Source organism: Scophthalmus maximus, chromosome 5 (assembly GCF_022379125.1).
Source record: "Scophthalmus maximus strain ysfricsl-2021 chromosome 5, ASM2237912v1, whole genome shotgun sequence".
Classification (NCBI taxonomy): Eukaryota; Metazoa; Chordata; class Actinopteri; order Pleuronectiformes; family Scophthalmidae; genus Scophthalmus; species Scophthalmus maximus.
Genome location: NC_061519.1, coordinates 25,212,682 through 25,226,825, shown reverse-complemented (window position 1 = coordinate 25,226,825; position 14,144 = coordinate 25,212,682). Strand labels below are relative to the sequence as shown.

General features: G+C 42.4%; 1 protein-coding gene and 1 pseudogene across 1 annotated transcript; both read left to right on the top strand.

Annotated features, from left to right (window-relative positions):
* The first annotated feature begins 6,905 nt into the window (after positions 1–6,905).
* Positions 6,906–10,183, top strand: LOC118310589 (tripartite motif-containing protein 16-like). Its single transcript, XM_047332074.1, has one exon. The coding sequence runs from the start codon at positions 7,032–7,034 to the stop codon at positions 8,700–8,702; it is 1,671 nt and encodes a 556-aa protein (XP_047188030.1). The 5' UTR covers positions 6,906–7,031; the 3' UTR covers positions 8,703–10,183.
* Positions 10,184–10,793: 610 nt separating this feature from the next.
* On the top strand, positions 10,794–13,925 carry LOC124850027 (annotated as a pseudogene).
* Positions 13,926–14,144: the final 219 nt, after the last annotated feature.

The following is a 14,144-nucleotide window of genomic DNA, read 5'->3' as shown; positions in this document are numbered from 1 at the left end:
GATGGATAAAAAAAAAAAAAAGTATAAATATGTATCGGTCGATGTATCGGTATCGGAAATCTTGAATTCCTTAATATCGATATCGGTAGCGGGCTCTAGTTTTGATTAGTTATGTTGTGTGTGTGGTTAAAATTCTTGTTGGCTATTGTGTGCGTGTGTCATTTGTTTTCAGTTCCCTCTTGCAGAAAAATTTGAAACATTGATCTCAGAGAGATTTTCTGAATATGAAGCTTAACTCTCAAGGCAAGGCTTCGTTATTGTTTGACAGCGTATATAGATTTTTAATTAATCGATTTTTAGTCACGGCCATAATTTGATCAGCCATACTGAAAATTGCTTTACTTCCTCAATAGCCATGGCCTTGGCTGCAAATATTCATCAAAACATACAAATCTTGAATATCCCTCTGTCCAATCATCTATACTGATGATCGTCCCGACCTTCGGGGGTCGTGTGGGGGCTGGAGCCGATTCCCAGCTGACATTTGGGCTAGAGGCGGGACACAGGTCGCCAGTGCATCGCAGGGCTGACGCCATGTGGAGAGACGAACTAACCATTCATTCACACCTACGGGCAATTCAGAAGCCGCAGTACCCGGAGAAAATAAAAAAAAAACCCACGCAGAGAACACGCAAAAACTCCACAGAGAGTTTCGAACACGGGAACTTCTTCTTCTTTCTATTTTTTATCCTCCACATCCTATAAATCATCGTACAACCTGCTTGAGGCGCCTTGACCAACCGAGACAAAGGTTATCAATCAGTCCAAGAAGAGGCGGACTGAGATTATCCTGAAGCGGAGGTGGAGGGAGGCGGGCAGAGCAGCAGCAGCAGCAGCAGCAGCCTCCATCTCACCTGTGTGTGTGTGTGTGTGTGTGTGTGTATATATATATATATATATATGTGTATGGCCAGGCACAATATTAAACAATTATACAATGTTTTTTATCTTGCATTTTCGAGAATGTCGAGAATAAAGTTTAAATATTTTGAGAATTAAGTTTAAATACTTTCAGAATAAAGTTGTAATACTATTTTGTGAATAAAGTCTAAATGTCGAGAATAAAGTTGAAATACTTTGTCAAAAAGTCGAAATGTCGAGAATAAATTTGTAATACTTTGAGAATAAAGTCGAAATACTTAGAGAATAAAGTTTAAATACTTTGAGAATAAAGTTTAAATACTATTTTGAGAAAAAGTCGAAAAGGTCGAGAATAAACTTTAAATATTTTGAAAATAAAGTCTAAATGTCGAGAATAAAGTTGCAATACTTTGAGAATAAAGTCGAAATACTTGGAGAATAAAGTTTAAATACTATTTTGAGAAAAAGTCGAAAAGGTCGAGAATAAAGTTTAAATATTTTGAAAATAAAGTCGAAATGTTGAGAATAAAGTTGAAATACTTAAAGAATAAAGTTGAAATACTTAGAGAATAACGTTGAAATACTTTGAGAATAACGTTGAAATACTTTGAGAATAAAGTTGAAATACTATTTCGAGAATAAAGTCGAAAATTGTGACCAGGAAGCACTTCTCCGCAGCACCAAACAACCGGATGTTGATGTTCTGTTAGCCAGTTTGCTAAGGTAACGCTAGCTGCTAACCAAGTTGTAAAGTTGTGATATTATTATTGACAGGCTGAATGTTGAAGAGACGACGCGGTGACAACGTGTGTCCTGACACAATAACGTTCAACTGCAAACAACCGTTAATGAATTCTGAAAAAGGCGCGCAGTTACCGAAGCTAGTGTAGCTTTGCTAACGCTAGTTAACGTGGATTTGTGACAGATGAACTGGGGCCACAACACGGACGTTTAGGGCTATTTCGTCTTTATTCTCGCAATGTTAAATAAATATCCCCCCCCTCTTTTCCTTTCTTCTCATGCCTGGCCCTAATACTCCTCCGTGCTACTCAAATGTGCACATGGCAGAGAGTAGCTACATCGACACAGGGCGGACCGTTTCCCCCCCTGAGCCTCGTGATGGATTACTCCTGCTGGTGGGGGAATATGTTTTTCTGTGTTTTATGCATAAATCTGAACGTTTGTGTGTGTATGTGTGTGAATGTGACTTTATAGGCGCGTCATTACCCTTTATCAGAACCTCCCAGCCCCTGCAGACGTTTCATTTTCGCGATATATATGGATCAATTTCTGACAGCCTAGTCTATATACAACCTGTTTATTTCCAACCATCTCTCTAAATAATCCCTGGGCCGCCGCCGCCGCAGCGCTCTCCTCCTCCTCCTGCAAACAATGAGACTCTCGGGTCTCCTGCCCATATATTCCCAGTGAAATGGTCCTTTCTCTCACGTTAGATGAGATCTGGGAGCCTGTCTTGCCTTTGCGGGAAGCTAATCAACCTGCACGCCTCCGCACTGTGGTGCAGCCCAGACTAAAATCAATTCTTGCAACAATTGCAGGACAGCGAAAGCAGCAGCAGCAGCAAGATTGCCTTGCGCCAAACAACTCAAGAAATTTCAGCAGTGTCACAGTCACTGAGGTGACGCTCTCCTTCTCTACCGGGAGCTGCGGAGAGAATCCGACCACACGCACCAATGTGCGAGCGCCACTTGGGGGGGGGGGGTCTTTTTATTATATAATAGCTTCATCTGTTGTCCTCGACGAGCCGTCTCCAGATGTTAAAAAAAAACAAAAACTGGAACCGCCGAACTGTGAATACGTGGAAGTGGAAAGGGACAGAAGGGCGTGTGGAAACGCGCCACGCCGTGCGAGATGATTCGGAGCATCGTCCTCATGCGAGTCCTCCAGAGTCGCCCCTGCAAATGCGATCAAAGGGAGAAAAAACACGAGAGCTCGGGAGTAAAGGAAGTTGCATGTCGCAGGAGGGATTGAACACGTCAGACCCGCAGAGTTTTTTGGTGATGAATATTAACTGGGGGGCGTCAGGCCACGCTTCTGTACAGTCTAAGGCTTGAAATCAAAGACTTCCCCGGTCTTCCCGTCACAGCAGACAAACTTCAAGCCGGAGTGAACGTCATCCGCTTATAGCCCTCATTGTGTTTTTTTAAATGTCGGAGCGCAGAGTTAGTCCCTGTGCCGCCACTGTGCCGGTGCCACTTCAGAGAGAGGAATTGCGACGTATTCCAATTTTTACAACTCGAGGAAACGAGTGAATTTACAACCTGTCTCGGACCTCGAACGAGGCCTTGAACAAGGCGCTTGGCGAGAACGGGGCACAATCCCCAGTTTGTGCCCCGTTCTCGCCAAGCGCCTTGTTCAACCCGCAGTGAAGTACTGCGTTACCGAGGTCCTCGCTGCGTTGTGCCGCCTTGTGACCACAGGCTGAGCTGAATATTACGAAGCAGCGCCGAGGAGCCGACAGGAGGGGGTGTGGTTTGTGGAGTTACAGCTGCCCGACGCTTCCTGGATCTCTAGCAAACACCAATCTCAGGATCTCTTGGAAGATGGATCAAGAAATTCTTCCTCTCAGCGAGTCCGACCTCGGGTCCTCACACCGCCGCAGCTCTCGGCGTGTTCAATCCTCTGTCCGCTCTAATTGGACGACGCTTATGTAGTATTATATATATATAATCATATGTAACAGTAACTGACATGATGACGTCTCTTCTGGGTCACCTTCATGAATCGTTTACGTCCGTGCATGGCGAGTCACGTTAAATATCGCTGCCGCAATGAATGGTTGGTGCGTCTATTCCTCCTTTCCTGTCCGCAGAGGAAGGTCCAGTGTGTCCTCTGCTAAAGGAGACAGGAAGGGAAGCATTGAAGCTCCTTTCGGGTTCGGTCGAATTGTCAAATAGTTTCCTAGTTCTCGAAGTGACCCGGAAGTATTTGATCGGAAGCCACGACGAGAGCTGTTTGGATTCTCTAAATGCACAGGAAAGGAGCTTCAATGCCTCCTCTCCTATCTCCTTTAGCAGAGGACACACTGGAGCTTCCTGTGCGGAAAGGAAAGGAGGAATAAACACTGACACATGCTAACGGGGCCGCTGCGTCGTTTGTGGTCCATCTTCGGAAATTTGTAGTTGAGTAGTATAGTGAAAGTCAGCTTTCCCCTTAGTCCTACCAATCCTCCTTCACGCCTTTCCTTGACCTCGTGACGTTTTCCGCTGAGGTCAAGGAATAGGAGACAGGAAAAGACGAAAGGAAGGACGATCCCAATCCACCGAGCCATTTAGGAAAAACCTCCTCAGCAAATTTGACAGTTCGACTGCACCCGTTAACTGTTGATGTGCCGCAAGCTGTTGGAGGAAGGGTGGACTCCGAGAACCAGAGGAGAGGACAAAACAAGGGGAGAAAGGGGGAGGGGCTGACAGAAGACGGGACGAGGAGGACGAGGCCTGGAAGCTCAGTGACCCTCCTCTGTCTGCTGATAGAAGGACCCTGACAGAGGAGTCTAATTTCTCTTTCATGGCCACTTTCTTTGTTTTTGTTTCGCAAAGAGGTCAGAGAAAAATCTGATCAGCGACGCATCGCCGCTTCCACTGTTTCTTCTCTCGTTCTCTCTCTCTCTCTCTCTCTCCCTCTCTCTCTCTCTCTGCCGCCTGCATCTCGGAGGAGAAACACAGCGAGTGAAAAGTTACGAAAAGGCGGCATGGAGGTCTCTCGCAGTTGCTTACTCTTGGTTCTCGAAATTTGAATATAGTGTGATGAAAAAGCACAAAAGCTCAAGGTCAAACGCACGCACACACACACACACACACACACACACACACACACACACACTCATAGTCTGAGCAAATAATAAGACCATGGTGTTTTCTCTTTTTTTTCTGCATCAGAAAACTAAATAAATCACTCATTAGAATCAGCATTTGCTCGATAAAAAGAGTAAATAGTAATAATGTGGATGCGCTTCTTGGCAAGGAAAAATATGTGAAAAAAAAAAAAAGGTCAGATAGAAAGATGAAGATAGAACAACAACAAAAACAAGAACCATAAAGGATGATTTACAATTCAAATTAGTATTCTTTAACACTAACCATCTATGGGTGATTTGCATTCTGTTTAATAATTAGGACAAAGATGCAAATAAAAAACAATGTTTTTTTCAACATCTTACTAGGTATTGAATATATATATATATATATATATATATATATATATATATATATATATATACATACATATATATATATATATTTTTTAAAGATGAGAAGATTGATATCCTGCTCGTGACCGTACTGTAAATATCAAGCGACAGCCGGCGGCTAGTTGGCTTAGCGAAAAAAAGGATAACGAGTGGAACTTGGAAATGTCGATCTCCTGTCAGCTCGTCAAAGCTGCGCGTCTTTAAAAATCTGTGTCAAGATACATTTTCACTGTGACGAATTAAAATGAATCGTGACTGTAGGGTTCTGTCTCTGCTATCCGATATTTAATAAGACATCAACACTGATTTATTATGTCAAAAGGAGCTGATGTCTTTGGTCACTTGGAGGCAGTGGAAACAAGCTGTGAAACAACGACTGTATAAAAAATGATCCTGTAGATATTATATCTATGGTAAAGATGAGCGACATTACATCTCCATCGGCCCCTGGTGGCTGGCTGCAGTATACACCATAAACCCCGCCCTCCTCAGCGTTAGCAGGTGCTAACATTATCCTCGCATCATCACGTTGTTGTTCGCTTGTGGTTTCATTCATTGTTATTATGAACATGTCAAATCAACACGCACGACAAAACTACCCGACGAAAAACAAGCGCCAGCAGAAGCGAACAGACACTAAATGAGAAACCGTCCATCCACATTTTAAAATAAAAACAGGGGAAGATTCAGGCCACTATGCCAGAGTGTTTAAAAAAACAAACAAACGGTACAATAATCAGTTTCCACAATTAAATACAAGAAAAATACATAAAAATGTAAAGAAAATGATATCTAAGGTCAACAACAACTCATAACATTATGAAAAGAAACACAAAGAGCCTCAAAGAAAGCTAATTTAAGTTGGAATAAGCAAAAATCAAATGTTCCAGAGACACATTGACATGTAATTTTGTTTTTTTCTAATAACTGCTTTAGATAAGTAGACAATTCTTACAGATAATTAGATTTTAGTGACATTTATTCTCGCAAACAGAATCAAAGAGCCCTGTCGGTACATTACTACTTGCAGTAGTTACGTACCTGGTTAGTCCCTCAATGTTTGTGTCTTTAAATGGATTAGGAAATTTATATCCTGTAAAGTAATCATGCTAATTACCTGTACAAGCTCATCAACCGTACGTTGGTGAAGTAAATAAAGGCCAACACGGATTTCATCCTGTACTGTTTCCATGTTGAGTGCAAGAGTGTGATCTACTGTAAGATGACACGTTTGGAAGAAATACAATAAATAAAGGTTTTTCTTTTAAAGAATGAAACCAGGAGGTGTGTTTCATTCGTGTCCATTTGGATTCAGAGATGTAAAAAAAAGCTTTTTTCCCTGATTCTATGATTTTGGTTTAAATGTATTTAAAGATTGGAAAACTGGTTTGGCTCAGGATGATATTCTGAATTTGACCAGTTTTCATCACAAATCCCCCAAAGGAGTTTATTATATGTGAGAAAATTAATATTTGGGTTTATTTTTGATTTAAAAATAGTTTGATTTGATATTTTATATCCTAGTTGATATATGTTTTTATCAATAAAATGTTTTTGACAGAAAATTTAGGGAAAAAGACATCAACAGATCCTGAAGTGCCAAAGTGTATTTTCCAGCTAGAAACAAATCAAAGAGTTGAGCAGGTTTTAACTGAGGCTTCATAGTGAATGATTACACAAAGTCCGGCTGCTCCTCTTACTGGAATGTAATGAAGTCTGATCACCCTCCATCTTCTTCCTGCTCTCAAACACAGTGAGCTCCACCCCATCCACACATTTCCTGGTTCCCTCCCCTTTAGATCTACAAGTTGAAGATGGGTGGAACCAACATGTGGTGAAGTGTCAGAGCTGACAGGCCCCGTTCACTGTGCAGACACATGTTGTTGAGATCAGAGATCAGACTTCAGTTTCACTTCTCACACACTGAAACTCAGACAGTCGTTCGTCACTGAGAGGTGAAATGGCGCAGAAAGGAGTTCAGCTGGAGCGGGAATCCCTCTCTTGTTCCATCTGTCTGGATCTACTGAAGGATCCGGTGGCTATTTCCTGTGGACACAGCTACTGTATGAGCTGTATTAAAACCCACTGGGACAAAGAGGATGAGAAGAGGATCTACAGCTGCCCTCAGTGTAGACAGACCTTCACACTGAGGCCTGTCCTGGGGAAAAACACCATGTTGGCTGATTTAGTGGAGCAGTTGAAGAAGACTGGACTCCAAGCTGCTCCTGCTGATCACTGCTACGCTGGAGCTGAAGATGTGGCCTGTGATTTCTGCACTGGGAGAAAACTGAAAGCCGTCAAGTCCTGTTTGGTTTGTTTGGTCTCTTATTGTGAGAAACACCTCCAGCCTCATTATGATGTTCCTCCGTTAAAGAAGCACAAGCTGGTGGACCCAACCAACAAGCTCCAGGAGAACATCTGCTCTCGTCACGATGAGGTGATGAAGATGTTCTGCCGCACTGATCAGCAGTGTATCTGTTATCTCTGCTCTGTGGATGAACATAAAGGCCACGACACAGTCTCAGCTGCAGCAGAAATCACCGAGAGGCAGAGAGAGCTCGAGTTGAGTCGACAACAAATCCAGCAGAGAGTCCAGGACAGAGAGGAAGATGTGAAGCTGCTTCAACAGGAGCTGGAGGCTGTCAATGGCTCTGCTGACAAAGCAGTGGAGGACAGTGAGAAGATCTTCACTGAGCTGATCCGTCTGGTGGAGAAAAGAAGCTCCGACGTGAAGCAGCAGATCAGATCCCAGCAGGAAACTGAAGTGAGTCGAGTTAAAGATCTTCAGGAGAAGCTGGAGCAGGAGATCACTGAGCTGAAGAGGAAAGACGCTGAACTGAAGCAGCTCTCACACACAGAGGATCACAACCAGTTTCTACACAACTACCCCTCACTGTCACCACTCAGTCCGTCTACACACTCATCCAGCATCGACATCCGTCCTCTCAGGTACTTTGAGGCTGTGACAGCAGCTGTGTCAGAGGTCAGAGGTCGACTACAGGACGTCCTGACCGAGTCAGAGACAAACATCTCACTGACAGTGACTCAAGTGGATGTTTTACTGTCACAACCAGAGCCCAAGACCAGAGAGGAATTCTTAACATATTCACAGGAAATCACACTGGATCCAAACACTGCAATGACACGTCTGTTATTATCTGAGGGAAACAGAAAAGTAACATTTATGAAAGAAGAACAGTTTTATTCTAGTCACCCAGACAGATTCACTAATTATTTTCAGGTCCTGAGTAGAGAGAGTCTGACTGGACGTTGTTACTGGGAGGTGGAGTGGAGAGAAGGAGTTAATGTAGCAGTCGCATACAAGAATATCATCAGAGCAGGGATCTCACAGGAATGTGCATTTGGATTCAATGACAAATCTTGGAGGTTAGAATGTTGTGAAAACAGTTATAACTTTTATTACAACAGTATCGACACTCCAGTCTCAGGTCCGGTGTCCTCCAGAGTCGGAGTGTACCTGGATCACAGTGCAGGTGTTCTGTCCTTCTACAGCGTCTCTGACACCATGACTCTCCTCCACAGAGTCCAGACCACATTCACTCAGCCGCTCTTTGCTGGAGTTTATCTTTATAATGTAGGATTCACAGCTGAGTTCTGTAAACTCAAATAGACTTGAGTCATTTAAAGAGCAGTGAGTTAAACTCTGCGTTTCAACCTTATAACTTCTTTTCCCTCCATGTTTGTTCCTCATCGTTGTTGTTGTTGTTGTTGTTGTGACATTTGTTGCTCTGCACAGAGATCAGCTGTCAATCAAACACTGGGCGGTGCTTTGACGTCTCCTCATTCGTTGTTCTGTCGATGTTTGAGTTCGTCGAGTCGGAGCTGGAGCCGTGGACGATCTCAATGCTCATGTTGATGTTCGTTCACCTGACTTTTCTCCAATTGAGAATATAAACGTGCCTGTGCTCTAAACGTTTAATGGGACTTTTTTCTGAATAGTCATCATACTGATCATTAACAGATTGAATACATTTGATGCTCTGATGAAGAATGAAAAGGTCCAGTGTGATTTCGGTTTCAGAGCTTTTTTCCCCTCTGGAAACAGCTTCCTGCTGCTGTTATTAAATCAAACTTTGTAATGTGAAAATTCTACTGTCACTCAACGTGGTTTATTTCTTCACTTTCCCTCACACAAGCAGTTTAATGAACAAAAACCAATCAACCTTCACCATGTTGGTGGCAGAGCAGGAAACAGCCACACAAGTCATTTGGATCAGTTGTGTTGGTGTTTTACTACACAAATGTTCTGTTGTGTCATTTAGCTGTGATGACTTGTTGGACATAATAGCAATGTACCACACACACAATATGTTTTCCTGTGTATGATATCAAAACAACAACAGCAGCTTGATTGTCTGATAAAATGTTTATAAAACGACCAACGTTGACTTGATGTTGAAATTATTCTTCACCTTGGAAACATTGCTTGTCAAACAAATCTCACCACCAGGTCCAATCTGTTGCTATACTGTCTCAACACCAATGAGATTTCCTTAATAATCAATATGGGTTTTTTTATATTTAATGACCTCTGACACGGAGGTTATGTTTTCACACGTATCCCTTTGTTCCTTTGTTGGTCAGATTAATTACTACTAATCAGATTTTCATGAAACCTGGTGGAAAGATGGGACATGGGCCAAAAAAATGATCTCTTACAGTTTGGTATTGATCTGATCAATGACACTTAAAAATAAAATCATGTTCTTAAATATTGTGAGACGATTTTACCACATTTTCACTGATTTCCCTGGAAATGATTCACGGGTCTTGATGAGTAAATCAGGTATATTTCAGGGACTGATGAGTATGAGTGTGTACAATGTGATGTGGATCCAGATCAAGATGTAACTGTGCTTCACGTGAGGACTGTTGGGCCTCGGCTGAGGTTCGCTCTCTCCTGAGTTATATTCCAGCTCTTTGAACACTGTTCTGTTTGACCTTGTGTTGCTGACGCTCAGGTTGAACACAGATTTCATCCTGTACTGTTTCCATGTTGAGTGCAAGAGTGTGATCTACTGTAAGATGACAAGTTTGGAAGAAATTGATAAATCATATTATCAATAAAGGCTTTTCTTTTAAAGAATGAAACCAGGAGGTGTGTTTTATTCATGTCCATCTCGATTCAGAGATGTCAAAAAAATAATTAACTTGATTCTATGATTTTGGTTTAAATGTATTTAAGAATTGGAAAACTGGTTTGGCTCAGGATGATATTCTGAATTTGACCAGTTTTCATCGCAAATCCCCCAAAGGAGTTTATTAAATGTAAGAAAATTTAAATTTATTGATTTTTAAATCGTTTGATTTGATATTTTATATCCTAGTTTATCTATGTTTTTACCAACAAAATGTTTTTGACTGAAAATCTATGGAAAAAGACATCAACAGATCCTGAAATGCCAAAGTGTATTTTCCAACTAGAAACAAATCAAAGAGTTGAGCAGGTTTTAACTGAGGCTTCATAGTGAATGATTAAACAAAGTCTGGCTGCTCCTCTTACTGGAATGTAATGAAGTCTGATCACCCTCCGTCTTCTTCCTGCTCTCAAACACAGCGAGCTCCACCCTGTCCACACATTTCCTGGTTCCCTCCCCTTTAGATCTACAAGTTGAAGATGGGTGGAACCAACATGTGGTGAAGTGTCAGAGCTGACAGGCCCCGTTCACTGTGCAGACACATGTTGTTGAGATCAGAGCTCAGACTATAGTTTCACTTCTCACACACTGAAACTCAGACAGTCGTTCGTCACTGAGAGGTGAAATGGCGCAGAAAGGAGTTGAGCTGGAGCGGGAATCCTTCTCTTGTTCCATCTGTCTGGATCTACTGAAGGATCCGGTGACTATTCCCTGTGGACACAGCTACTGTATGAGCTGTATTAAAACCCACTGGGACAATGAGGATGAGAAGAGGATCTACAGCTGCCCTCAGTGTAGACAGACCTTCACACTGAGACCTGTCCTGGTGAAAAACACCATGTTGGCTGATTTAGTGGAGCAGTTGAAGAAGACTGGACTCCAAGCTGCTCCTGCTGATCACTGCTACGCTGGAGCTGAAGATGTGGCCTGTGATTTCTGCACTGGGAGAAAACTGAGAGCCGTCAAGTCCTGTTTGGTTTGTTTGGTCTCTTATTGTGAGAAACACCTCCAGCCTCATTATGAATCCTCTGCCTTTGAGAAGCACAAGCTGGTGGACCCCACCAAGAAACTCCGGGAGAACATCTGCTCTCGTCACGATGAGGTGATGAAGATGTTCTGCCGCACCGATCAGCAGTGTATCTGTTACCTCTGCTCTGTGGACGAACATAAAGGCCACGACACAGTCTCAGCTGCAGCAGAAAGGACCGAGAGGCAGAGAGAGCTCGAGCTTAGTCGACAACAAATCCAGCAGAGAGTCCAGGACAGAGAGAAAGATGTGAAGCTGCTTCAACAGGAGCTGGAGGCTGTCAATGGCTCTGCTGATAAAGCAGTGGAGGACAGTGAGAAGATCTTCACTGAGCTGATCCGTCTGGTGGAGAAAAGAAGCTCCGACTTGAAGCAGCAGATCAGATCCCAGCAGGTAACTGAAGTGAGTCGAGTCAAAGATCTTCAGGAGAAGTTGGAGCAGGAGATCACTGAGCTGAAGAGGAAAGACGCTGAACTGAAGCAGCTCTCACACACAGAGGATCACAACCAGTTTCTACACAACTACCCCTCACTGACACCACTCAGTCCGTCTACACACTCATCCAGCATCAACATCCGTCCTCTCGGGTACTTTGAGGCTGTGACAGCAGCTGTGTCAGAGGTCAGAGGTCGACTACAGGACGTCCTGACTGAGTCAGAGACAAACATCTCACTGACAGTGACTCAAGTGGATGTTTTACTGTCACAACCAGAGCCCAAGACCAGAGAGGAATTCTTAACATATTCACAGGAAATCACACTGGATCCAAACACAGCAAACACATATCTGTTATTATCTGAGTAGAGAGAGTCTGACTGGACGTTGTTACTGGGAGGTGGAGAGGAGAGGAAGAGTTAATGTAGCAGTCACATACAAGAATATCATCAGAGCAGGGATCTCACAGGAATGTGCATTTGGATTCAATGACAAATCTTGGTCGTTAGATTGTTTTAAAAACAGTTATAACTTTTGTTACAACAGTATCATCACTCCAGTCTCAGGTCCGGTGTCCTCCAGAGTCGGAGTGTACCTGGATCACAGTGCAGGTGTTCTGTCCTTCTACAGCGTCTCTGACACCATGACTCTCCTCCACAGAGTCCAGACCACATTCACTCAGCCGCTCTTTGCTGGAGTTCATCTTTATAATGTAGGAGTCACAGCTGAGTTCTGTAAACTCAAATAAGACCTGAGTCATTTAAAGAGCAGTGAGTTAAACTCTGCGTTTAAACCTTTTAACTTCTTTTCTCTCATGTTTGTGGCTCAAAGCTCATCGTTGTTGTTGTTGTTGTTGTGACATTTGTGGCTCTGCACAGAGATCAGCTGTCAATCAAACACTGTGCTTTGCCGTCTCCTCATTCGTTGTTCTGTCGATGTTTGAGTTCGTCGAGTCGGAGCTGGAGCCGTGGACGATCTCACTGCTCACGTTGATGTTCGTTCACCTCCACTGACTCGTCTCCACTTGAGAATATAAACGTGCCTGTGCTCTAAACGTTTAATGGGACTTTTTTCTGAATAGTCATCATACTGATCATTAACAGATTGAATACATTTGATGCTCTGATGAAGAATGAAAAGGTCCAGTGTGATTTCGGTTTCAGAGCTTTTTTCCCCTCTGGAAACAGCTTCCTGCTGCTGTTATTAAATCAAACTTTGTAATGTGAAAATTCTACTGTCACTCAACGTCGTTTATTTCTTCACTTTCCCTCACACAAGCAGTTTAATGAACAAAAACCAATCAACCTTCACCATGTTGGTGGCAGAGCAGGAAACAGCCACACAAGTCATTTGGATCAGTTGTGTTGGTGTTTTACTACACAAATGTTCTGTTGTGTCATTTAGCTGTGATGACTTGTTGGACATAATAGCAATGTACCACACACACAATATGTTTTCCTGTGTATGATATCAAAACAACAACAGCAGCTTGATTGTCTGATAAAATGTTTATAAAACGACCAACGTTGACTTGATGTTGAAATTATTCTTCACCTTGGAAACATTGCTTGTCAAACAAATCTCACCACCAGGTCCAATCTGTTGCTATACTGTCTCAACACCAATGAGATTTCCTTAATAATCAATATGGGTTTTTTTATATTTAATGACCTCTGACACGGAGGTTATGTTTTCACACGTATCCCTTTGTTCCTTTGTTGGTCAGATTAATTACTGCTAATCAGATTTTCATGAAACCTGGTGGAAAGATGGGACATGGGCCAAAAAAAAGATCTCTTACAGTTTGGTGTTGATCTGATCAATGACACTTAAAAATAAAATCATGTTCTTAAATATTGTGAGACGATTTTACCACATTTTCACTGATTTCCCTGGAAATGATTCACGGGTCTTGATGAGTAAATCAGGTATATTTCAGGGACTGATGAGTATGAGTGTGTACAATGTGATGTGGATCCAGATCAAGATGTAACTGTGCTTCACGTGAGGACTGTTGGGCCTCGGCTGAGGTTCGCTCTCTCCTGAGTTATATTCCAGCTCTTTGAACACTGTTCTGTTTGACCTTGTGTTGCTGACGCTCAGGTTGAACACAGATTTCATCCTGTACTGTTTCCATGTTGAGTGCAAGAGTGTGATCTACTGTAAGATGACAAGTTTGGAAGAAATTGATAAATCATATTATCAATAAAGGCTTTTCTTTTAAAGAATGAAACCAGGAGGTGTGTTTTATTCATGTCCATCTCGATTCAGAGATGTCAAAAAAATAATTAACTTGATTCTATGATTTTGGTTTAAATGTATTTAAGAATTGGAAAACTGGTTTGGCTCAGGATGATATTCTGAATTTGACCAGTTTTCATCGCAAATCCCCCAAAGGAGTTTATTCAATGTAAGAAAATTTAAATTTATTGATTTTTAAATCGTTTGATTT

What these genes read in the sequence shown, in the direction of transcription:
- LOC118310589 (XM_047332074.1), top strand. Translation starts at nt 7,032, where the DNA reads ATGGCGCAGAAAGGAGTTCAGCTGGAGCGGGAATCCCTCTCTTGTTCC.